General features: G+C 39.7%; 1 protein-coding gene across 19 annotated transcripts in view; it reads left to right on the plus strand.

Moving 5' to 3' along the window:
• Nucleotides 1-23,450, plus strand: part of NRXN1 (neurexin 1) — a 682,260-nt gene that overhangs the window by 539,133 nt on the left and 119,677 nt on the right. For all 19 annotated transcript variants that reach the window (XM_059468828.1, XM_059468830.1, XM_059468835.1 and 16 more), the window contains one exon: nucleotides 20,844-21,015. In XM_059468828.1, the coding sequence (XP_059324811.1) occupies nucleotides 20,844-21,015 (172 nt within the window). The remainder of the gene's footprint in view (nucleotides 1-20,843; nucleotides 21,016-23,450) is intronic.

Consider the following 23,450-nt stretch of genomic DNA (forward strand, 5'->3'; position numbering starts at 1 on the left):
ATAGTCATTGGCAGTGCAGCTTCATCCCTGAGGGATGTGACTGGGAGATGCTCCCACAGGAACACCATCCTTGCTCCCTCTGCTTCACTGGGGCTTCCTCCTTTTTCTGTGCAACACTACACAAAAACAGGCATTTCACGGTTCCTGTGTTAGTGATTTGCACACTAGCCACAACCTAAAACAAATCAACTTTATGTTATGCTTTTTGCCTTGTGTGAAAGTTGGTGAGCTTCTAATGTTCATTAACACCTCTGTTAATTAGCCACCAGTTGTGAACAATAACAATATATTCAGTTCACTTTAGAAGAAAGCACTCAAGCAGTGTCCCTAGTCCTTCATAGTGAGGGTGCATTTCTATGCATTTTTTTTGGGATGGGTTGTCCTGATATGTTACTGTAAATGAGATCAGAATTGAACAGACTGGCCTTATTATGTCTTCATAATGACTGCAATAGCCTGAATTAGCCTGGCCCATGCCCTCTGTTGTCCTCTGCCTTGTCGCAGTTGCTGTGTCTATCACTTCTTGCCGTCGTCTTCTACACCAGAATTAATCACCTGTATGTTTTTCATGTGAATTCCAGGAATTATTCAGAGGCTAATGCCCGTAGTCTGTTATCTCACACTTGCCAACAGCCTGAAATCTGCTCGAAACAGTCACTGGGAAGCCATAGTTCATTTTGTTGTCACCTAATTGCATGCACCTGCTGGTGACAGCAGTAAAATGTGATATCTCTGACACCATGGCAGCAGATGGGATGCTCAGAAGAACTGCTTCCATTTTTCTTCCTAATGAGCATAGTCTTTTCTCTCCTTTTGCCTTTTTGCTGTGCAGGGAAGATACAGAGATATGCTGGGAAAAATGATGGCTGTGGCAGTGGAGCTGAATGCGACACTGCTGCTTTTCTCGTACTTTTCCTAATAATGTGTCAATCAAATATTCATGCCTGAAACTTTCTTTTTAATGGAATTAGCAGAAGAAAAGACTTTTAGAACCAAAAGGCCTCACAGGAGCTCTGTAATAGTGGTGGTACATTCAGCACATGTAAAGCTACAAAAAGGCAAGAATTCTAGGGAAAACAAATTTCAATTGTTTTCATTGCTTTTAGATGCTCATGACTAAACATGGCCTTGTCAATATGAAAGTTTGTCCTCTCCCTCTTCCATTTTTGGTTGGTTATTGGGAAGAGATTTCCTCTCTTTATAAGCTTAGTCCCTGTGTAGCCTGACTATTGTACCAGGAATTTAAAAACTGTACCCAGGTGAATGGTAATGCTGAAAAGATTTACACTTTCTAATGAGATAAAGCTAGCATTGCCAGCTTGATGCATTCCAACTGGAAATGTGCTTAATCAGAGGAAAAAATAGAAAAGTTGGTTATAAATATATTTTCTGGCAGGCTGTTTTTTGAGGGGGTTAAAATGCTTATACATCAGAAACTAACATGCCTTGGAAATAAGGCCCTTTCATGAAAAAATGGTTCTGAAAGAAACTATTTCTTTTTTCAAGGAAAGTATTTAAGGTATTTATTTAAGGCAAGAATTGGCAATTGAAAAATTAAATGTTATTTTGAGTGGTGTGATGATATACTGCTGTTTAAATTTATATTACAGAATCTCCAGCATTGTAGTGGTGCTCTGTCTCACACATACCAGTCACAGACTGGAATTTCATTGTAGCTCTCCTGTGGTGGAACAGGAAATCTGAGGTTGCATCACAGTTTCAGAGTGGGCTTATATGAAGATCATCCTAAGACATCACTGCATGTTTCTGCTCTTTATGTTGCAAGGGAATTGTGACCTGATATTGGGTGGCGTGTCATGGAATCATCAAATCATTAAGGTTGGAAGAGATCTCCAAGATCATCAAGCCCAATCTTTGACCAAACACCCGTGATGCAAATCAAACCATAGCACTAAGTTCCACATCCAGCCATTTCTGGAACACTTCCAGGGATGGTGACTGCACCACACCCCTGGCAGCTTGTCAGTGAAGAAATTCTTCCTGATGTCCAACTTGAACCTCCCCTCATGCAGCTACAGACCATCTCCTCCTGCCCTGTCACTGGTTGCCTGAGAGAAGAGACTGACCTGGCTACAACCTCCTTTCAGCTGTAGAGAGCAATAATGTCTTTTTTATATTGTGGTTCCCAAAACTGTCCCCAGCACTGGAGGTGAGGCTGCCCCAGTGCAGAGCAGAGGGGACAATCCCCTCCCTTGCCCAGCTGGTGCTGTCCCTGATGTCCCCAGGACAGGGTTGTCCCTCCTGGCTGCCAAGGCACTGCTGACCCATGTTCAGCTTGCCATGGACCAGGATCCCCAGGTCCCTTTCTGTGGTTTCCAGCACCTCTTTCTCCAGTCTGTCTGTATATCCAGGGCTATCCTGTACCTGATACAGAATTTGGAACTTGCCCTTGTTAAATTTCAACTTGATCTAAACTGGGAGTCACCAAAACCCTCTGGCACACTGCAGCTGTGGAACTGCAGTGGTCTTTATGGAGGTGTTGGAGTTCATGTGAATAGATGATTCTGCAGACAAAATTCTGCTGCATAATGCTTTAATCAGTTGTTTGCTGGTGTAAGTGCAGAAACCTTTCATTTCTGCTGAGTTTGATTCTATCTTACTGTTTTTGCAACAAGTATAACAAAAAGGTTCATCTGAGGGTTCCCACTGCTGAGCTGTATTTTGTTTAGGACTTTCAAAAGCACTTTAAATGGCTTAGGAGCACAACTTCCATTAATAGCCATTTAAGCATTTTTGTGAACAACTTATCATCCATAATTCTCCCAGAGGAATGACTCAGGTAATGTTTGCTATATAAAGCTCCCTGAATCTGAGCTGAGGATGGTTTAACAAGTGGGGGTTTATTTAAAGCATTCTTTGGACTTTGCTGCTCCATGCTGATCAACGCTGCTGGTGGTGCAGATAAATACATTGTGCAAATGAGCAAATATGAGCCTCATCAAAGCCTACCCAAGGCCATCAAAAGTCTCCCACTGTGAGCAGCATTCACTCAGATTCACAACAAATAAATACAGGGAAAAAGCAAAGAGATTGTACCACTGATTGCCCTTTATTTTTGTAGTTGAATAATCGCACATTTCGGTGTTAATTATTTTGTTTCCCAGCTCGCTAACACGTGTGTGGACACACGTTCCCTCCCCTCCCATTGTCCCCTTTCTCCAGTGGGAAGGGTTCTAACTATCACAGCGTATTGCAAGGCTCCTCTTTGAGGAGAGGGAGGTTATTTGGGGTCTTGATGCAGGTGGTTTGAAGATATTGATAGAACTTAAAGTCACAGCCAAATCCCAACCCAAAACTCGTCTCAAGCCCCTGCACCACACAAGCTTCAGATTTGCTCTTCCATCAGCAGATCCCTCCCTGTGCAAGCTCAGATGCAAATTGTCCTGCCCAGTTCAAGGCAGGAAAGAGCTCTACTGGTCCCACTCCATCTTTTCCCATCCCCTGCCATGTTGGTCCCTCTTAAAACACAGATTAATATTTCCTTGCAGATGCATTTTTAATAATACCTAGATAATGTGTGCAGGAATTGCTGGTGGGGTGAAAGACTTGGTTTCTTTAAATTCTCCAGCTCAGCTGAGTTTTATTCAAGTGCAGTGCTGCAGTTTAGGTATCAGTTGAGAGGCATCTTCAAGATATATCGTTTTTGTTTTCCCTTTAATCAGGCTCTAAATCTAAATAAATAAATATGTAGCAGTAAATGCTCCGTGGTATATTTGGTCTCTGCTATTTATGTTCCTGCTGAGAGAAGAGGAAAAGCAGATAGTTAGTTCAGTGAGCAAATTATGAAGTATGTGGGTTAATGAAGTGCCTGTCATAAAGCTGATTGTTGCTTCTTCACATCCTCTTTCTTTCTGCTAACAAAGCTCTTAATGCAACAAAGCTTGGAAGACTGAACCTTCCCCTTTGTTTTTCAGTACACACCCATGTACAGAAGGAAAAAAAAAATCTAGTTAAATGTTTATTTTCACCAGACCAAGTATACTGTGAATAAGTTAAGGTATGGAAGTAATAAAACTGCCTATTGAGGCATATAAATCTTCAAAGTTTTCAATTCCATTTCTACTAACAATGTATTTTTAAGCTTGGATTACTGCTGATTTTCATGATGCTTTACTCTTATAACCTCTCTGTCTTCTTGATAGAGACAATTTTACCTCCTATTCAATATAAACAAGAGGCAAGGGATCAAATACACCTTTCTGCATATCCATGTTCACTGTTTTATGTATCTCCCTAAAGCCATACTTTTGTTCAAGAGATTATTAAGGTGGTTCTTATACCAAAAAAAAAAAAAAGCTTTTGATTCCATTTTTCCCCTTGCCCAGTTAGGAGCTTTGTGTTTGGAGTTAGTACCTATGTTTATAGCTGAGGAATAAAAAATAAATAAACCCTCAAAAATAATCAAGAAAAACCCCAAGAAGCAAAAACCAGTTTGTACTTATGACCCAATAATTGATTTGCAGAAGAACAGGGAGTTATAAGGAGCATGAGAGTGCACTGAAGGCATTTTCTACCCCATGTTTAGGCAGCACTAAGACTCTGGTGAGATCTAATCAGGAAATGTGATTGCAGATGCAGTTTCTCTATGTATTTTCCCTTCCATTTAAATACACTCCTACCCCAATTCTAAATATAACTTCTCAAAAGGGAGATGGCAGGAACATTTTCCAGACATAATATGAACATGATTAATCAATATATATCTCGTTTGCCTTGGCTTAAATTTCCTTTGGAAAAGACTTCAGATTTTGCTGCTTAAAAGGAAAAAGTGCAAAGGCACACAAAAGATCCTCTCTTTTTCCAAGTGTCCTGACTTGCACTTTGCAGACTGAGATGTGTGATTAGAAGATCTTCCTGTTCTTGCCAATCTCTGTGGGTTCTGTTATCGTATTTTTGGGAGCAGTGCCACGTCCTTGCATCTTCTCTGGCATCATAAATGTTGTCCCTGTTGTACGAAGGATGAACTGAAATGGAGATGGTAAAATTACTCTGCCAGCAGACAGCACTAGAAAGTATTAAGCTGGGAGTCTCCAAACCCTGAGACTCTCTTGCTTCTTTCTGTATCCTCTGGAAGAGCGAGACAAGCGTTGGCAGGTGCAGGCAAGTGCTTCACATCCATCCTGGCTGTGTTTATTCCATGAGGGTTTGAGTTGTATTTAATAATAAACACCAGCCATTTGCTGCTCTGCAGAATCTGTAATGGGATGCTGGCAATCACATCCTGAAGACTGTGAAAGGGATTTTTTCTTTGTTTCAGTATTTTTTTAAAAGCCATTATGTATTTATTATTGTTATACAAAGTGGTGAGGTCATTTTAGGGGACAAGTGATGGCCCTTTCCTCTGTCATCCTCCTTCACTGTTGGTAACAAACCAGGAGAAACTGTCAGTGAAAGACTGTGGCAACAGTCAAATAGCTGTTTCCAAAGATTACTATATTGAGTTAAACACTGGTCCCACCCTTAGAAAGTGGTGCAAGAAGTAGCTGTAAAATGGAGCAGCTTCTTCAGGCACAGGGACAGCAGTACAAAATCTCATGAATGCTTTGGTGTTTCCAGTCCCTATTCTCTTTTTGGATGCTCTGCTCCAAAATGTAGCTCCAGAAGGGGATTGTTTGATTGTCAAATGTTTGTGAATGGTTTTTATCCCCTTAGCTGCAGTGTGGCTCTACCCAGACTTGATTTATTCTCACGTATTGAATGTCTGAATTATCAGTTGCTGCTCAAGTGCATAGGCCTTTTATGTTTTGCTGCATTTCCCTGGAAATATTGACAATATAATTTCAGCAGGTCATTTTGTTACATGTGGAGAAAAGAAAAATTTACCTGTGTCTCCCACCCTATTACCTATATGTCTCCCAATTTAAGAAACTGTTATCAGTTCACACTCCTGGGACCTCCTCAACTCTTGTTTTCTCAACAGCATGTTAAGGTGAGAGACTGAGTGCAAGCCACAGTATATCCAGGCAGAAATGTGACTATATTGTGGGTAGATGTAACCAAACCATTCTAGGTCATATGAATAAAAGCAGTAACAAAACTGGGTTGCAGTGTTTTAAGCAGCACCAGCTCCTGGCAGCTTTGCATCTGAGTGCCTTAGACACTCTTGAAAGTTTGTCACCCCATTTTTAGAGCTTTTGTTAGTAGGAGAAAGTGGCCCAACCTGTTCTTCAGGCACACCTCCAGCCTGAAAAAGTTGGTGCCAACCCAAAGGTGCTGACTGATGTGCTGTCCCACCTGATGGTGACCAGAGGCCCCGGGATGCAATGGAAATGAATGAGCTCTTTTTTATCTCTGCAAGGAGGAGGGAAAACAAGTGAGGTGATTAGAGAAGGGAGGGACAACACACAGCTCAGTTTCATGTCGTCCTTTCTTAGTGTGGCCTAGCCCTGACTTTTGAAATGCTTGTAGGGAAGGGAGACCTGCACTGTGCAAGGTGAGCAAGGATCCCATCCCCTTGGCCCTGAGTGCTGGTCAGGGGGAGGAAGGAACCATCAGTGGTGTGTCAACATGTTATAGATGAGCTGACTTCAAGAAATAAAAAATAAATCCCCATATTTCATTGTTAGAAATCTGTTTCCCAGCAATAAAAAGAAATATCCAGCCCATTTGTTCTTCCTGTAATTTTGTTTCCAGCAGAATCTGAAACCCTCAGTTTTGATTATTGCTGTTGGGAATCATGTGTGCTGAGTTTTATTTGATCCAAGATCAGATGGAGCAGGCTGAGGCTGACCACAATAAACTTCTGAGTAGCTTAACCAGAGAAGCTGCAGTCTTGGCTTTTCCCACAATGGCTATAGTGGCCAATGCCACTTGCACATTTGTGTCACACGTCAATAGGAATTTGCAGCTGAAAAGGCCTTTTTAAAAAAAGAAAGAAAAAAAATCAATAGCTTTTTGTGACTGCCTGAAGCTTTATGATTTGGCTCACTGGGTTGGTTAGAACTGTTTGCTGAAGTCTTCTAGTGGCGGCAGTAAGGTATGAAATACTTTTTTCTTCAGAAAATATCTACGTTGAGGTTTTTTTTATGTCTACATAATAGAAATCTTTTTTTTTTGCAGCCTGTGCAATTATTCAATATGTATTTCTGCATTATTTTCACTGTTTGCATTTGTTATTTTGCACTTATATACTTTTTAAAGCAAAGCAAATTATTACCAACAATAATATCCATAAGGGGGTTGTCTGAGGGGGCAGAAAAACATTCTCCTTGGCAATTAAGTTTGGGGGTTTTGTGGGGCAGAAGGGCATTATGTGGGTTGCAAAGTATGTTTATTAGAAGGAATAAGGGCAAGAAGAGGGCAAGCTTTAATTTCATAATGTGATGTCACAGATTCATGGGAAACCTCTTCAGGACTTTGTTTGGAAAGATAACGCCATAACGTGTTGTAATTGCAATCATTAATGTGTTTTCAAAGATCCCTGAAGGCCCTGTCAGCATCTGCTAACCTGACCCTTCACATTACAATTCTCTTCTGCATGGCTTTTTCCACAGGAGCAGGACAGATGTGGAGTGGGTTCACTCCTTGGTCAGGCTCCTTGCCCCAGAAAGGGGAGCCAAGGAAGCTGGAAAACTTCAACTTGTCCAGGAAATCTCGGGTGGGAGGGAAGAAAGGGGAGGGAAAGCTGGAAACTGTATAGAAACTTCCATTAAGCAGATATATTTCCGCTTTTGGAATGGTTGTGGAGGACAGTGATGGGAATTGCCTGATCCTCTTGGACTTAGCAGAGTAGAAAGTGTTGCAGTATTCCACTCCTCAGAGTGGAAATCCCAGCTCTCAATGACACAGTTTGGAATAACAGTAGAGTGGTTCCTAAACTGGTCTAAATTCCTCTGAGCTGAGCTCTGTCCAACAACAGCTTTTCTGTTTTTACAGCTATAAATATGATGCAAAAGTTTTCATGACTCTAGTTCATACTGCGGATTTATAATCAACAGATTATAAATTGTCAGGAAAGAAATGCTGAAGTTATAAATCATAAACTACATCTGTGAGGCTAAAAGCTGCCTCTGCTGTGCTGCTCCCCACACTTTTTGTTCGCTTTTATATAGAAAAAAACCTTACACCCATTGCCCAACAGATATAGGAACGACAAATGAGTGAGATGCTGGGTATGGAAGGTTTTTCTCCATGTCTTAGGTTCCTTTATTAAAAAGCTATGACAGCATTAAGTGCTTTATAGTTGTCTATGTATTTTTTTCCTCTTTTATTTGTTTTTTGTTTAAAGCTTTGAAAGCAAGTGTCTCTAATGGATCATAGGCCATGTGAGCCACATCCTGAGGCTTCATATTGAGTTTCATTACTTTCTAAGACTAAACAATTGTTTATATCTATTTTTTCCTATTTTTATCTATCTCACTTACTAAGAGTCGAGCTAAAACCTTTCCTTCCTCAATATCAATGCTAATAAGTGAATAAAGGTAAATACAGGAAGCAGGAGCACTTTTACTGAAACAGTGAATCCGTGATACCTTTCCAAATACAACAACTTTAGCCAGATGCCAGAGGGGCTTCTTTTTTATTTTTTTATAGGAAAATTATCTTTTGAAATAATTATGAGGGTAATGAGAAGGAACAGAAGTCAGCTACCATCCCTTGGAGTACATCCAGGTATAGAGAAGTACCTGTGACAGCACAAGATTTCCTGTGTGTCTGAGTACTTCTCTGTCTGGAAATGCATCCTGCTCTTTCACTGGGATCAGCATCTCAGGCAGGAATTTAAGAACTGCCCCAATCCCACTAGCAGTGCAATCTCTGCAAGAATTGCTTCAGCAGGATAACAGGAGAAAAAAGCAGGAATCATTAATTTTAATTACTTATGACACTTGGGTCTTCCTCAGAACAGATACACTGATTTGAGAAGGTAACATTTTAATTTCTTTTTCCCTTAAAAGTAAAAATATACTTGAACAGTGTGAATTGAGCTGCAAATCAATTGTTCTGTAGGAAAAAAATGTGTTCACACAGAAACTGGAGAATGAATTAAGCTGTCTGCCTCAGAACTTGACCCTAATTAAGGTGATTCTCCTTGATAAGTAATTAATCAGGAATCCTTGCTCTTACCCCTCTGCATGGAGAGTGGGCAGGAGGAGGAGCTGTTTCACCTCATCATTCCCCTATATACATCTCCATACATCAATTATAGAGATATGCAACCATTCATGGAGGTATCTGCAGGTCCTGATGGGTTTGTATTGGTGCGAGCAGCTGGATTGTCAGCATCTACCTTTCTGCTTCAAGGTTAGTGTTTGAGTGGGGTACAGCACAGAAAATAATCACAATCAGAATTATCCAGGCCATAAAGTAACTCATCCTGTAATATAAGTGGAGCTTTGTGGTGGAGCAGCTCTGGTGGATTCCTTGCTTGTGTTGTGCTCTGTAAGCTGGAGTTTGTGGAGTTTCCCCAGAGCAGGGTGGGCACAGCACTTGCACAGTGCTCTGCCTGGGCTGAGAGGGGAAATGGGAGAATGTTTGCTGGGGAGATCTGTCTGTCACAAACGCCCTTTGCACTGGCAGAGCCAAGAAACCTGTCAGCAATTGCACTGGCAAAGCAAAAGTGGCAAAAAGCTAGAGCTTTTTACTACAGGTGAAAAAATGTGTTCCTTATGTCCTCTAATGGTGTTACTGCTTAATGAGACTGTTGGTGGGTAAAGAACAATTTGGAAAAAAATAAGAGAAGGAAAAGAAATAGGGTTTTCTTTTTATAGCCTTTAAGTTATCTCATTTAGCACAGAAGAGTGTCGGAAAGGCAGTATGTGTGCACAGCCATGCACACACACCTGCCTTGCCTGGTGCTCTGCTGAAGCCAATTTGAGTCTAATGTGTTTGAATAAATTGCTCCAGTGGTTTGCTCACCCATGTGGAAACCTCACCTCTGTGACACTGGCAAAGTCAGCAAGACATTGGGTTATCTGGTGCAGATCACAAGATATAGCAAACATAAGCTTCCCATAAGGCTATTTAAGATGCAGACATTTTTGCCCTGCTATGCTTTTAGGAAGTCACATTTCCAATGGGTCTCAGTAGGTTTTTTGATGTCTTTTTTCCCCCTTTCAGAGATGCCCGTTCTTTTCTCTGCCATCCTAATGTAGTTGCAAAAGCTTATCTGATCAAATAGCAGTGAAATTATTAATATTTTTTTTTCTTTTTCAAATAGTCCTTCACTATCATTAAGCTGTGGAAATATGAAAAGGAAAATAGTTATATGTCTGGTTTCTACTAAGCTCTTTCTAGCAAAACCTTGATCTTAGTAAAGACAGAATTTTAAAAGAAACACAAAATGGAAAGCACATAATTTGCATCAGCTGTCTTTCAAATATTTTACCATCACATCTCTTGCACAGTGAAATGTGTGAAAATAGCAGTATGAGGCAGAAGCTCTGAAAAACTACAAGTAGCTCTAATGAGAGATGCTCTGTTTTTAGTATGTTACTATTTCCAAAGCAGCCATGACTTCTGTGGAGTTCCTTCTGTCTTTTAACTTTCCAAGGTAAATATCTGCCAAGTATAATAAAAAACAATAAATGAAGAAAGTAGCTGCAGTAAGAGCAGAAATCAGGAGTACACTACCAATGAGGATAGAATGCTGCCCTAAACCATTGATTGCTGGCTGCCCAACATGCCCTATTTCCAAGATTATGATTTCCAGCAGTAATCAAAGCCTGCTCTAAGTGGAGAGTTTGTAGAGTTTGCATCCTTTTAGTTAAAAGGATGATGCTGTTCCCTTCCAGTGAGCCATTTGAAGATAATGATGCATTTTGCAATGTTGGCTGTTAATGGCTATTGTTTTACAGCAAATACTTAAATATTGTTAAGCAAATACATAAGTATTGTAAGGAAATACTTAGATATTGTTAGGGATTTTTAAATATAACATTGTGTTCATGAGCATGAATATATTTGGACATCATTCAAGCCTAATACTGACCATTCCAGTAAGAGCAACATTCATTAAAACTCCCTGCTCCAGAGAGGCACCCAGAGCCTGACAGTACAGAGCTCTGTTATAGGCAAAGCTCCCTTGGAGTGGGTTAAATTCAGTTTTGATCTTTTTCTGATTTCTTCGAGGTCAGCTTTTCCAGTTTTCTGGCAGACTTCTTTTACAATTAAGGATTTCTTCTTTTACAATTAAGGAACTTCTTGATTATTGAAGAGCATGTTATCAAAGATGCTCATGCTATTTTGCTATGCTTCCCCCCAGAGATTTCTTCCTTGTAGAGGCTGTTCACAAACACTAATGATTTCTTGTACAGAACCCTTTCATTTGTAACGCTTCTCTTCCACAGGGTGGTGTTTTGTTTTGTGGTTTTGTTTTTTTCTTTTTTTTTAAGATGCCAAAACACTGTCTTTCAAACCTTGGGGGTTGTTAGCAGCAAGAGCAGAGAACGTAGAGGTAGCTATGAGATTTTGCTTTCCCCTTCCAGCTACCTGAGGGATTTCACAGTCCAGTCAAAGAACGCTGTTTGATCACTTCCTGTGCTACGTGTATTCGGTGTAAGGATTTTTACATGCTCTGTAGCATTAAGTGATCAAAAGAAGTGAGATCCTCTGTTGTAGCATTGATAATAGGCTACTCTGCACTGCCTAGCACAGCACACCAGTAAATTGTCAAATGGTTTTGATTCTGAAAGATCTTCAAGATGAAGAAAGGTGGGATAAAGGAAACTGCTACCATGGAGGAAAATATACATGGCATTAAAACTTGCCATAGAATGGCTCTACCCTTGAGGATGAAAGGAAGAAAGCTGGCAACAGAAATTATAGGATTGCTCAGAAATTGGGACAACAGCCAGGACTTGCCTTCCTTCCAGGGAGCCCAAGTGCTACCTGTGGCATGTTGTATCTCTGCTGGCTGGGAACAGCACAGGTTGCATATCCTGGTGTGAGGATTTTTCATTTCAGTTCTACGTTTGTCTCATAGACCAGTAGCTGACTTTTGTGTGTGTGTGTTTTGTTTGTTTTACTTTTGCTGATTGATTTTTTCAATTATAAATTGCTTCAGATAAGCAATTTTCTCAAGTGAGAATATCATGCTTTCTTCGTTTTAAAGATAGGAGGCAAAAAATATTCATCGAAGTTCACTATTCAGATGCCTAACTTTTAAATCACTGTGTGGTCTGGATCTTTGTCCTTTTCCTTTCAGTTTTCTGCCATGTAAACCCATGTCACTAATGAGTACTTAGCAGCCAAGATGAATTAGGAACATGTTATTTCCACCTGGTGACCTCAAAGAAAGAGAACAATGTTTAGGAAACAATTCTGGAAATGCATTTGCATGCAGGCAATCAGAACAATACAGGAATGCAAAGTGTGCATTTAAAAAGTCTTTAAAAAAGCCTTTTTCCCAGTGGTTGTGGTAGGAATCTGGACATATTCAAGACCCTGGTTAATATTAAGGGGAGCTTGTCAGAGGTATGAATGACAGGCAGGGGTTCATTTTTCATTAAAGCTCAATAGGAGTTGGCTGCCCAATGCCATTATTGGTTTTTAACAATTCCTTACAGGCTTTTAGTATGAAAAGTCCTTTGACTCAGATTCTCAAAAAATTATTACTGGTGCTTTCATGGGCATGTGTGTTGATCAAATGGCCATTAATCATTTAGCATGAAAGCCTGCTTGAGAATTTGCTGATTCTTCACTTCTGGTCCCAGTTATACGTCCTACTCACTCTGACTTTGAATTTGTTTCAGACATACCAATTATCAGAAGAGTTCTGTGAAACCTTTCTAAACACAGAAATCAGTGCCCTTAAGCCAGGACAACTTCCAGTGTGGATTAGCTTGTACTGATATCAAGGTGCTGCTCATTTGTTTTACACCTTTGTATGACTGCATCAAGTTCCAGGAACCCTGTTTTAATAACCTTTGTATAAAAGCACTATGAAAAACTGGAAAGCAAGCCTGATTTTCAAATCTCATTGTGCCCATTCGGAAGCAATTTGTGAGTAGCTGGAGCTTCCAATGAGCATGGAGTTCCTCAGGCTGAGCATCCTGTATTTAAGGTACTCAATATGTCTGCCCACATGGAAAATAAGTGTACAGAGCAAAGCCAAGCCCTGTGAGCTACCTTGACCAGTAGTTAAGACTTTGTTTCCTTCAAATTATGCTCAGTTTGGTGAACAGCATCTCTTCAAACCATCCATAGCATCTCACCATGACTAAAACCCCTGGGTGAGATGCTGGCAAGGTCAAGGTATTTCAGTGAAACATTCTATTTTGAAAGAAATACCACAATAATGGCTGGCTATTTAAATTGTCCTTTACTGCATGTTTTCCCAGAAAAACTTAATTTTGTGTACTGCAGTAATGATGCTGAGTGGATAATCAGATGCAGTACGTTGCTGCTGTGGGCTCTACCCCATACTTTCATACTTCTACTACATACTTTCATACTTCTACTACATACTTTCATACTTCTACTACATACTTTCATAACTTCTGCATTCCAAAGGTTGGCTGTTCAGGTAATTGTATTGTCTCAGGAATTCATCATCAGGATAACCTGAAATCATACACCTATAATATATAGCAGTGAGGACTGCAATATTTAAAACTAAACAGGAAGACTACAGACTAAGAGTTGAAGTGTCAGAACTGTAGATTTATAAATATTTCTATATTTTCTGCTTGCTGAGCTTTATGTATAAATCGAATGGCTATAACACTTTAAAGGAGACTGTGAGGACAATTATTTTAAAGCAGAAAAGTGACTAAATAATAAAGCACAAGTCATTTTTTTCATAGTAGTAAAGGGTAGTTGCTTCCTGCCCTGAAATGCTGGGTCAGTGAGTGTTTGCCCTCATGATATCTTCTTTCCAGACATTTTGTTCTGTGTGTCACACAGGTGGCACTTGGGGACATAAAATTTGTTATGCCACATGTTGCTCCTTCCACCTAGTGAGCCAGTTAGGTGGCTCTTTTTCTAGCTGCACCTCAGCTGTAAATTAGTGGGATGCTGAGCCCATACTTCATTTACATCATTTAAGGGTCATTGGTTTAAGGCTAGAAGATGCTTAATTTTTATTGACCAGTGCTTAAGAGAGCAGTAGCACTTGTAGCATCTGTATATATTTGCATACATAATGTTGTTACAGTGACAGTGCTGTTTCTTACATGTCAACCAGGGACATCTGGTGAACAATGAATTTTTATTATTTCTGTATCGATTTAGAAAGCCTAGATGACTTAATGGTGTGAAACTGGGGTCATGTAAAGGTTTATTAAAGGGCCTTACAGAAATTCTGAGTAAAACAGGAGAGTGAAATATGATGCATATTTTTCCCGCCACATCTCTTTTACAAAATTCATGGGGCAACTAATTGAGTATCCTGAAACTAGAGGAGGAAAAGAAAATTGTTGTTGTATATTTATGATTATTGATCTGTTGTTCAAGTGCTTTGTACTGTCTCTGGAAGGATCCTGGTGTAGATGACAAAGGTGTGTCTGTGCTTAGGTGAGCATGCACGGGTGCTGCAGGAAATACTGGTAGCATTTCTGGCTCTGCAGGCATTTTTCCTCTGTGGATAATCTGAGCAGTGGCACAGCACAGTGCTGGGCAGCACTTTGCTGCCAGGTTTGCATTTCCACCGGGTGTGTGTAAATGGGTAGAGCAGGTCTGACCGCTCTTGTCACAGGAACCCAAGGGCCACATTTGGATTCCAGCCACCACTCAAGCCCAGTCATGATTTAACAGGATTTCCAGTTCTTCCTCTTGCTCTGCCAAGAGCGTCTTGCAAGGCTTTAGGTTTTAAGCTTTTCTGTCCAATTATCAGGACTGATGTCTTGGATTAAAATGAAAAACATTGGTTATTTTGTTTGGGTTTGGGGCTTTTGTTTGTTTATTTGTTTTTTTATTGTTTGGGTTTTCTCTCATAACCTAAAGTCTACAAAGATGTGAATTTTAGAAATAAACAAATATTGGGAAAATAAATGCTGCAAATAAATGGTGAGAACTTGCAAGACAGAACACTGGGAATAGCTTAGTGTCCTCACCAGGAAACCAGAAAAAGGGGAAGTTTGGTTTGTTTGTTTTGTTTTGTTTGCTTTTCCATGCTATCTACACATTACGAACCTTTAGGAAAAGAAAGAAAAAACAAATAGTTTCCCACTTGTCAGATGCCAAAATACTGAGTACTAGGTGGATGCATCCTATCAGACATCAACAGAAATCTTTGCATCCTTGCTTCAAGTGCCAACCTCTGAGTAGTAACTTTGCTTACCAGCACTCTGAAAGGGGTTTCATGCCCCTCCTGGATTTTCCGCAGTATGTCAAGCACTGATATGCTGAAAGCCTTTCTGAAATGCCTTTCTGAATTTATGAAAGGGCACAAAACCTGACTGTAAGTACTCGAGGTGTGACAGGAGAATGCCTGTTTCTGTTGTGTCTTGACTTGCAGTTGACTAAGGGGTTAATGTTGGAAAAAATAGGTTGGATATTTGTCACTTCTCATAGAGAAAAGCAATAACAAAAAAAAAAAAAAGGCGTTAGGTAAATAATGTAAAACCCAAGAGAATGAATTTAAAACTCAGTATTCAGAAAACTCTTATATTCAATATAAGAGATGCCTTCATTCAAAGAACTCTTCCTAGATGACTTATATTTTCTGTGTCTTTTCCAGGAAGTATTTCCTCTGGAAGATACCAGATGGTAATAAGAAATAATGATGGATTATTAGACTAAAATATATGTAGTTACTGCATTAATCTTGGAGTTCTTCTGTCTGTTTCTTCTGTCTGTTGTGTATCCCTCACCTCCTGAAGCAAGCAGTACTATTTTAAAATATGCATTTCCTTACAGGACTGAGAAAACCACATATTATTTTAATTATTTTGCACAGCTTTCTATCATATAGAATATTAAGCTCTGATTACATTTGAGTGAAAATTATCTCAGTCTTAATAAAACTCATGCAACTTACACTTCAATAAAATCAAAGTAAACCTTCTGTTAGTTCTAAGACATTGTTACTGCATTCACCAGACAGTGGTGCCTCAGGGGCTGATGATATAAAATTCAAGCTGGCACGCTTGAATTTTTTCTTCTCAATTTGTCCACCCGTGGGAGTCCCAGTGTTATTGCTTTTCCTTGGAAGTGGTTAAGGGTTGTAAGTATTATGAGCTTAGGTTGTCTGCAGTCTGTTCTAAAACTACTGTTGTGCCAAATTTGCATCACTCATGTTCGACCAATTCCAGAGTTATTGCTACAGAGAGCAGCAAAACATTGGTGATGTCATAGGAAATATCAATTTTATATATATATATATATATATATATACTTATGTGTGTGAGAGCATATATCTATATATATAGATAAGTATATATAAAATAGTAGTATTGGTTTTACTGCATTTTGGCAGATTGGTAGCACTGAACTAGAGTCCAACAGGGAACAAATTGCAGTGTCAGCTGCTGGCTTGATTTGCATTCCACCTTTATTGCTTGGTGCTCAGGTTCATCAGCATTCCTGGTGCCTCATCAGAAGTCTGTTAAGTATTTAGAGTACACAATTCATAAAACAGGCTTGAAATTACTCCACTGGAGTTGCTAGATTACAGCAGTTGCTGCCAGAGCTTTTGAAGACAAAACATTTTGAAGTGATTGGTATGTACACGTGCACACTTACACATCCTACACTGGTAGAGCAATCAAAGCTCCCAACATTTCAGAGCACATCAGGAGCATAGAACTGGAGCTGTCTCAGTTTTATCCAACTGTTTTGAAGCCATTAACATATTTATGCTTAGCCTGTGAGCTTGGACAGCAGAATTTAAGCTATACACAAAGCCTACATTACATGTTGCGGTAATGTACAGACCAGCAACAAATTAATTTATCTGTCTGTGTAGGTAGAAATAAAAGCCAACTTGGCCTCAGAAATAGGACAACTACGAGGCCAAAGCACCTCCAAAACAAAAGTTTGGTGTTTCTGGGGAGTTGCTGGCTGGGGCTCAGAGTGTGTGTGGGTGAATCCAAGGTCCCTATGCTGCATTGCCCCAGGGAGTAGGGGTGGTGATGTGGATTTAGCGTTATTGATACTACCTTTGGGTCTGAGATTCAAAATAATTTCTGTAGACACAATGTTTAAGCCACTTGTTGAAATGCATCCCTCCTCTCTTTTGGCCTTTTTGGAAACTCTCCCACCTCCTGCCCAACTCTGCTCTGTTATTGTGGCCTTAGCAGTATGGAATAGATGGAGGCACAGTAGGAAAAGGAATTGGTTCCATTACCATGTTATCTCACAACTGGGTGAGACTGAGAAAAAGAAAACAGGCTGAGAACCATAAACAGTGCAGTGGACTTCAATGGGCTGTGTGTGCAGAGCTGATTTTTGCCAGGGGAGCTCTGAAAATATCATCTTTGCTTGTGGGCAAGAAAATGTTTGTTTGTGGGAATGTGAGCCTGTGCTGTTTTGGGTCATTGGCAGGGATAGCACCGCTCAACAGCAGTGCTGACTTATTGCAGTATTTAGTGATGCACAGACATTACTGTAGTGCCCATCTGCAGGGTGCTGAAGAGGGAACCTCTCACTCAGCATTTGTCTGAGGCTGTTTCTGACAGGAAGGATGACTTCTAAGATTATTTTGAATGAATGAGTGATAAAGGAAAATTTGTACCACTTTACTATGCAACTGACGCTGGCTAAGCGAAAAATTCAGTAGGCTTCAGTTTTATCAGTACCTTTCCTTTCTACACTACTATTACTATATATATACTATGCTGTATATTGCTTCAAAAAAAAAAAAAAGAGGAAATATAAAAACCTTAATAAAAGGCTACAGGCCCACTAGATTAAGCATAACAAGGCTGAGGGCTGAGATCAAGTTATCTCACCAGGTTACTCTATGCCAGCTGATCCATAATAATTCTGTGTGCACATGGTCTTAAGCTAAGACAGATGAAAAATAATGCAACAAAAACAAATGAAAAATAATGTTATCTTGCAGTGGGGAAGGTGTGCAGCAAGTCAAATTCCTGCATGATAATGCAATGGCTTAGGAAACCACCTATCTACATAGGAAGGGGATTATTGCAGCATCATGTTTTGTTTTGTGGTTCTAAAGGGCTGTGCACAATGGGGTTGTAATTCATATAATGTTTGATGTGATGTCCAGAGGTCAAACTTAAATATGGATATAACAATCAGGAAGTCTTCTGTTTAAAACACAGATTTGCTTCCTTGTTTTATGGAGGTGTTACTGAGATGCCCACAGGTGCTGGAGAAGTGTGTAAAAAATTAAAGGTAGCCTTTAAAAATGGATTTTTTTTTTGTGATTTTTAGAGACACAAATACATTACAAATAAAGACAAAAGAATCACTGTAAGATGTTACCAGCTTTTAGGGTGATATTTGCTCTTGCATCTGTATGCTTGGTGTCTGTGCACAGTATTTGTGTACAAACCTAGGGAAGTCAGAAAAACTTAGTTTTTTTTCAATAGAGGGTATATATCTGTAAAGGAAGGCTGAAAGTCTGCTTTCAAGTCTGCAAAGCATTAATTTCATTTGCCAATACCTGGTCATTTGTAAATGGTAACTTGGCTGCAGCCCCACATGCTCCAACTTTGGGAAAACTGCTGATATATATGCAGTGTGTGCCACTTCTTTTTACCCCCGCCATTTCTATTCACTTAAAAGCTGTTTTGTTTCCTTTGTCATTTTAAAAAATATCTAAAATAATATGTGTATATGCATATATATATAGCAAATAAGAAAATTGGTATGCAAAGTGTAGGTTATGAATAGTATAATTATGAATCATGGTAGAATTAGTCAGCTTTATTTAATCCTCAGAACCCTTTGATTTTTTGAAAGTACTATGATGCATACACCATTATCATTACGTGCTGGTTTTCATTTCAGAAATTAGTAAAAGAGGAGATTGTTTTAAAACAGGACAATGTTACTTTTCTTTGTATATATTTCTGTGTAAAGAGAATAAGCCTATGAATGAAACAGGTGAAACAAGTTACTGTATCCATGGGGAAAAAAACAGGTGAAATTTATTCTGAGTCTAGTTGAAGCAGCTGAAATTAAGAAGAGCTACAGTTACTTTTCCAAGATAACTGGGAAATCGCTATGCAGCTCACACCAGAGGCAAAAGAAAATGAGCATGAATTGAATAAGGTGGATCCCATATTGACACTCTATAGACATGGGAATGTCTATAGAGTAGGACCAGCGAATGGAGAAATATTAAAATAATCCACAAGGAAAAAAAGGAGGAATGTTTAAAACATTGTTCAATCAACTGAGCCAACAAAAAATATTTTTCAGTCTCATCCTGCAAATCTCATGAGGGAATGGTCCTTTAGTTGTTTCAGAAAAGGTCATAGCTGAGGAGCTGAGAGTGGTGCCAGAACGTTGAGGAGCTGCAGAGGTGCTCAGAGCTGCTCAGCTGTGTAACTGCAGCACGCAAGCAGTGCTGGAAAACAAAGTCGGATGTTTGAAAAGTGAATAAAATAAAGTGGACAAACTCTTGAGTTCTTTGCTTGGGGGGCTTCCAGAGACAAGGAGCTGCAGAGTGCACTTACTGCAGGAGGCAGTGCTGGGGTAGTAAGGCAAAGAGAGAGCAGACACAAGAGTTCTGCTAGAGAGGTGAAACTGCTTCTTGGACATTTAATGTGAATGAGCAAGACATACAAAGCAAAATATTTCATTGTGTTTCATCTGATTGTGTAAGAACTCTTTTAACTTTTTTAACTCTAAAGAAGGATATACCAGCTCCAAGAACATGAAATTTCACGTAGAATTACTAATTATCATGAATAAGTTGCTAATCTCATACTGTGCAGCGCTTTTCTTTTTTTCTCCTCAGTGTAATAAATACCTTTATTGAGGAGTAGAATTGATTTTATGGGCGATATAAAAAAAATCAAAGCTTTTAAGTTAACTTTAATAGACATTAAAAGACTTTGTTAAAATGCAGGTGTCCCGTTAGAGTGAACATTTTAATAATTGAAAATCAATAAAAATGAAAACGTGCTGATATGACAACCACTTGGAAAATCTACTGCTTTGCTCCCAGCTATTGGTGTGCATGGGAAGTCCCCTTAGCCCTAAGAGCACTCAAACACAGAAGTCTGTAGGCAAATCCCAGCAAAAAGAAAAAAAAGTGTCTGGCCTTAGTGAGAACAATACTAGGTCCCTGTGTCAGCAAATGCCTTTTTCTGCTCTCTGGCTCTGAACAGGGAAGTCCTTGTTAATCAGCCAGTGTGATCTTGGCTTAATGATTCAGAATCACTACAATGTGATGCCAAAAATCTCTCCAAGTGAAAAAAATTAGTGTCCTTCTTTGTTATAATTTTTGAAGGCTTTAAGTATGAATGAGGTTTGAAAAAAAGGAAAAGCAGGGCTGAAACTTGGCTTTTATGGCCAGAAAATTCTTGTATCTCTTCCAAGTGACACTGCAAGGCTTTCTGTTTTGAAAGTCTAAAAGGAAAATTATTGTTTAATCTTCGTGGAGGTGAGGGAGAGGACAAAGACAGAAACCTTGAGCTTTCCTCCATCTTCCCCCGTCCTCATCTTGATCCGAATCTTTTGGAAGAGGAGAGAGCTCAATTTGGTGAAGCAACTCATTTGGAATATCAATTACCCTTCAAAAGCATGTCCCAGACTTCCTAAGCTGTCGGAAGGTTTGTCACTGCCACGCGCGAACCTTCAGAAGTTACATCTGGGGAGGGAAGGCGTTGTTAGAGATCTTCCCCTGCGCGACACACTGCCTCAATTCCTTCTAAAACAACTCCTAATTAGTTCTTTCTTCTTCTTCCTCTCTTCTTTTCTTTTTTTTTTTTATTTTTTATTTTATATTTCCCCTCCCAACTCTGCAGCACCAGGGCAAAATCGGAGTTAAGTTCAATGTCGGGACGGACGACATCGCCATCGAGGAGATGAACGCCATCATCAACGACGGGAAGTACCACGTGGTGCGCTTCACCCGGAGCGGTGGCAATGCCACCCTGCAGGTGGACAACTGGCCCGTCATCGAGCGCTACCCAGCAGGTAAGGCCTCGCACACACACCTGCCACTAACAGGGTTGGGGGGGGGTCTGCCTGGATTTTTTTGGCCTTGTTTTGCTCCCCTCCCAATGCGCTGTCAGCTCCTTTGAGGTGTTTTGGTAGCTGCAGAAGTAGTTGAAAGAATCCTGAGCAGCGCAGTTTATGATGATGGCGTTTCCTAAGTGAGTTTAAAAGCCCAAATTCAAGTTGTTACTGGAAGTGAGGAAAATGCAGTTATGGAGGCATGAAGTAGTAGTTTTGTTTCTTGCTATCATTTGTTTTTATTGCAATTTTGCTTTAGCGGGGGAAAAAAAAGGCTTTGACAAAAGCTACACAGTTTAAAGTGACTCACAAGCCTATCCCCAAGTGATGGGGTGAAACATTTACTGAGGAAAAGGTTGTCTGTGTTCTTTTGATTACAAGATTACAGCAATCTGAAGCTTATGAATTTAGCAGAAGTCTTCCAGCAGACACAAACCAAACAACATTGCAGTTATCAATTGCACAACCAACCACCCAAACTGAGGTGCCTTAACTCCAAATGCAAACTACAGGATATTATTTAGCAGATGATGCTGGTTACTTGAAGAGGACCACTAGTACGATGGCAGAACTGTCTTGAGCAGGCCCATATTTAATTTTGTGCAAATTTTATGCACTGAGGATTACTATGATGCTAATTTTATTCATTTTTAAAGGCAACAGGTTTTTCAGATACGCAATCCCTTTCTTACTGAGTAGGACAAGTGAGCCATTAATGGTAACTTATGCATCTGCATGTTATCTCCTAGCAGTTGCTCTGTGTGTTTATAATAAGAAAAAGGCAGCAAATCTAGAGGTGTAAATGAAGGCAAATGTGCAAACCAGAATGCTTTTGCACAAAGGACAGTTCTGATTTATTGGTTTAAAAGTAGAAAATTCTTCATTTTTGGTGGTGGCGTGCAGCAGGAAGGTGTGTTTCACAAGTAAGGAATGTATAAGCCATTCCCTTGGCTAATTATTAGTATTTAGGATGGAGATTTTTGTTATTGCTGCCATTTCAGTTGTAGTCCAACTATTTTAAAAAATAAAAACATTTTTTAAAAATTCGCATGTGAAATATAACCTTTCAGATAATTTCTTGGAAATAATTCAGAATATATGAAATAATGAAAGTATGCATTGGGAAAGAAACTATGTATAGCAGAAGTTGTCAAAAAACCCACCTGTCTGCTAATGTGCTATGAATGAATGGCAGCTCTTGGAATTAGAGCCAATAATGGTTTCTAAGTTAGACACATCTATGAAAGGTGGTAAACACTTGAGGGAAAGGGGGTTACTGAATGAAATACATTCGGTGATCTTTCAGATATTCCTTTTTCCCCTGTGGCCCCCTAGCTTTCTAATTTTAAAGGGTTTGGTAAAGGGTTGATGAAATAAGGTGTAAGCTGGGAAGGACTTGTTATCATTTGTGTTCAAGACCTATTCAGCACAAAGGGAAAAATAGGCTTGAGGTGGTTTTTTGTTTATTTTGGTTTTTACCAAATGGTGAGCATGAATTCACCACCTCCAAGCTCAGGAGTGATGCATTCCAACAAAGAGGAAGTCAGGCAAACATGCAGGAGGCCTGTGTGAAGGAACAGGGAGATCCTGGACAGGCTCAAACACAAAAAGAAGCCTTGAGTTCTGAAGCTAGTGGCACATAGAGCTTGTTTATCCTGAACAAAGATCAATTTAGAAAATAGAATGACTTCCTTAGGATGGGATTGGTGGAGTGGAAGAAAGGCATTTTCTTTGAAAAAAGAAAACAAAATATTAGATTTTATTGAGTTTCCATCAGCACTCTATGTGCAGGCTGCATTTCAAGGCATTCTCAGTTGCTTCATTAGCTGTGGTACAGAATCCCTTGGCTCGTTTTATTGTTGGATCTTCTAAGACTGCTGTTGGCCTGTAATTTTCCTTGACTTTCCCGCAGTAATATTTTATGACTCCTGTATGCCACAGCATTGCTTTTGCCTGCTGTCCTCTCCTTTTCACCTTCCATGTCTTCTCCCTTCCCAGGAGGCAGCCATCAAGCCACACCTTTCTCTTCTCTTACTATGCTGCTCCATCAGATATGCCAGTCTTGTTGTTTGGGTTTTTTTTAATTAATAGCAAAAACCAAGATTAGGCAGCCTAATTAGTAAAGTTGCTACACTTACATATGCTGGAATATTTTTTTCAAAGGTAAAATTAAATAATCAGTTTGTTGTCTAAAGCATACCAACTGATCAGGTCTTTCTTGTTGAGAAAAGATTTTTCTCAGAATTACTCTTCAGGTTGGCATGCCTGATTACAATACATTTCTTGTTTGTGTTTGGTGCCTTAAAATGCTGGGTGAAGATTTTCTGAGAGAATTTTCTGGTCAGAGACTCAGGAATTTCCAGTTTCATTGCCTGTGTATCCTTAATCTGGCCCCA

This window comes from Ammospiza nelsoni, chromosome 3 (genome assembly GCF_027579445.1).
Source record: "Ammospiza nelsoni isolate bAmmNel1 chromosome 3, bAmmNel1.pri, whole genome shotgun sequence".
Taxonomy (NCBI): domain Eukaryota; kingdom Metazoa; phylum Chordata; class Aves; order Passeriformes; family Passerellidae; genus Ammospiza; species Ammospiza nelsoni.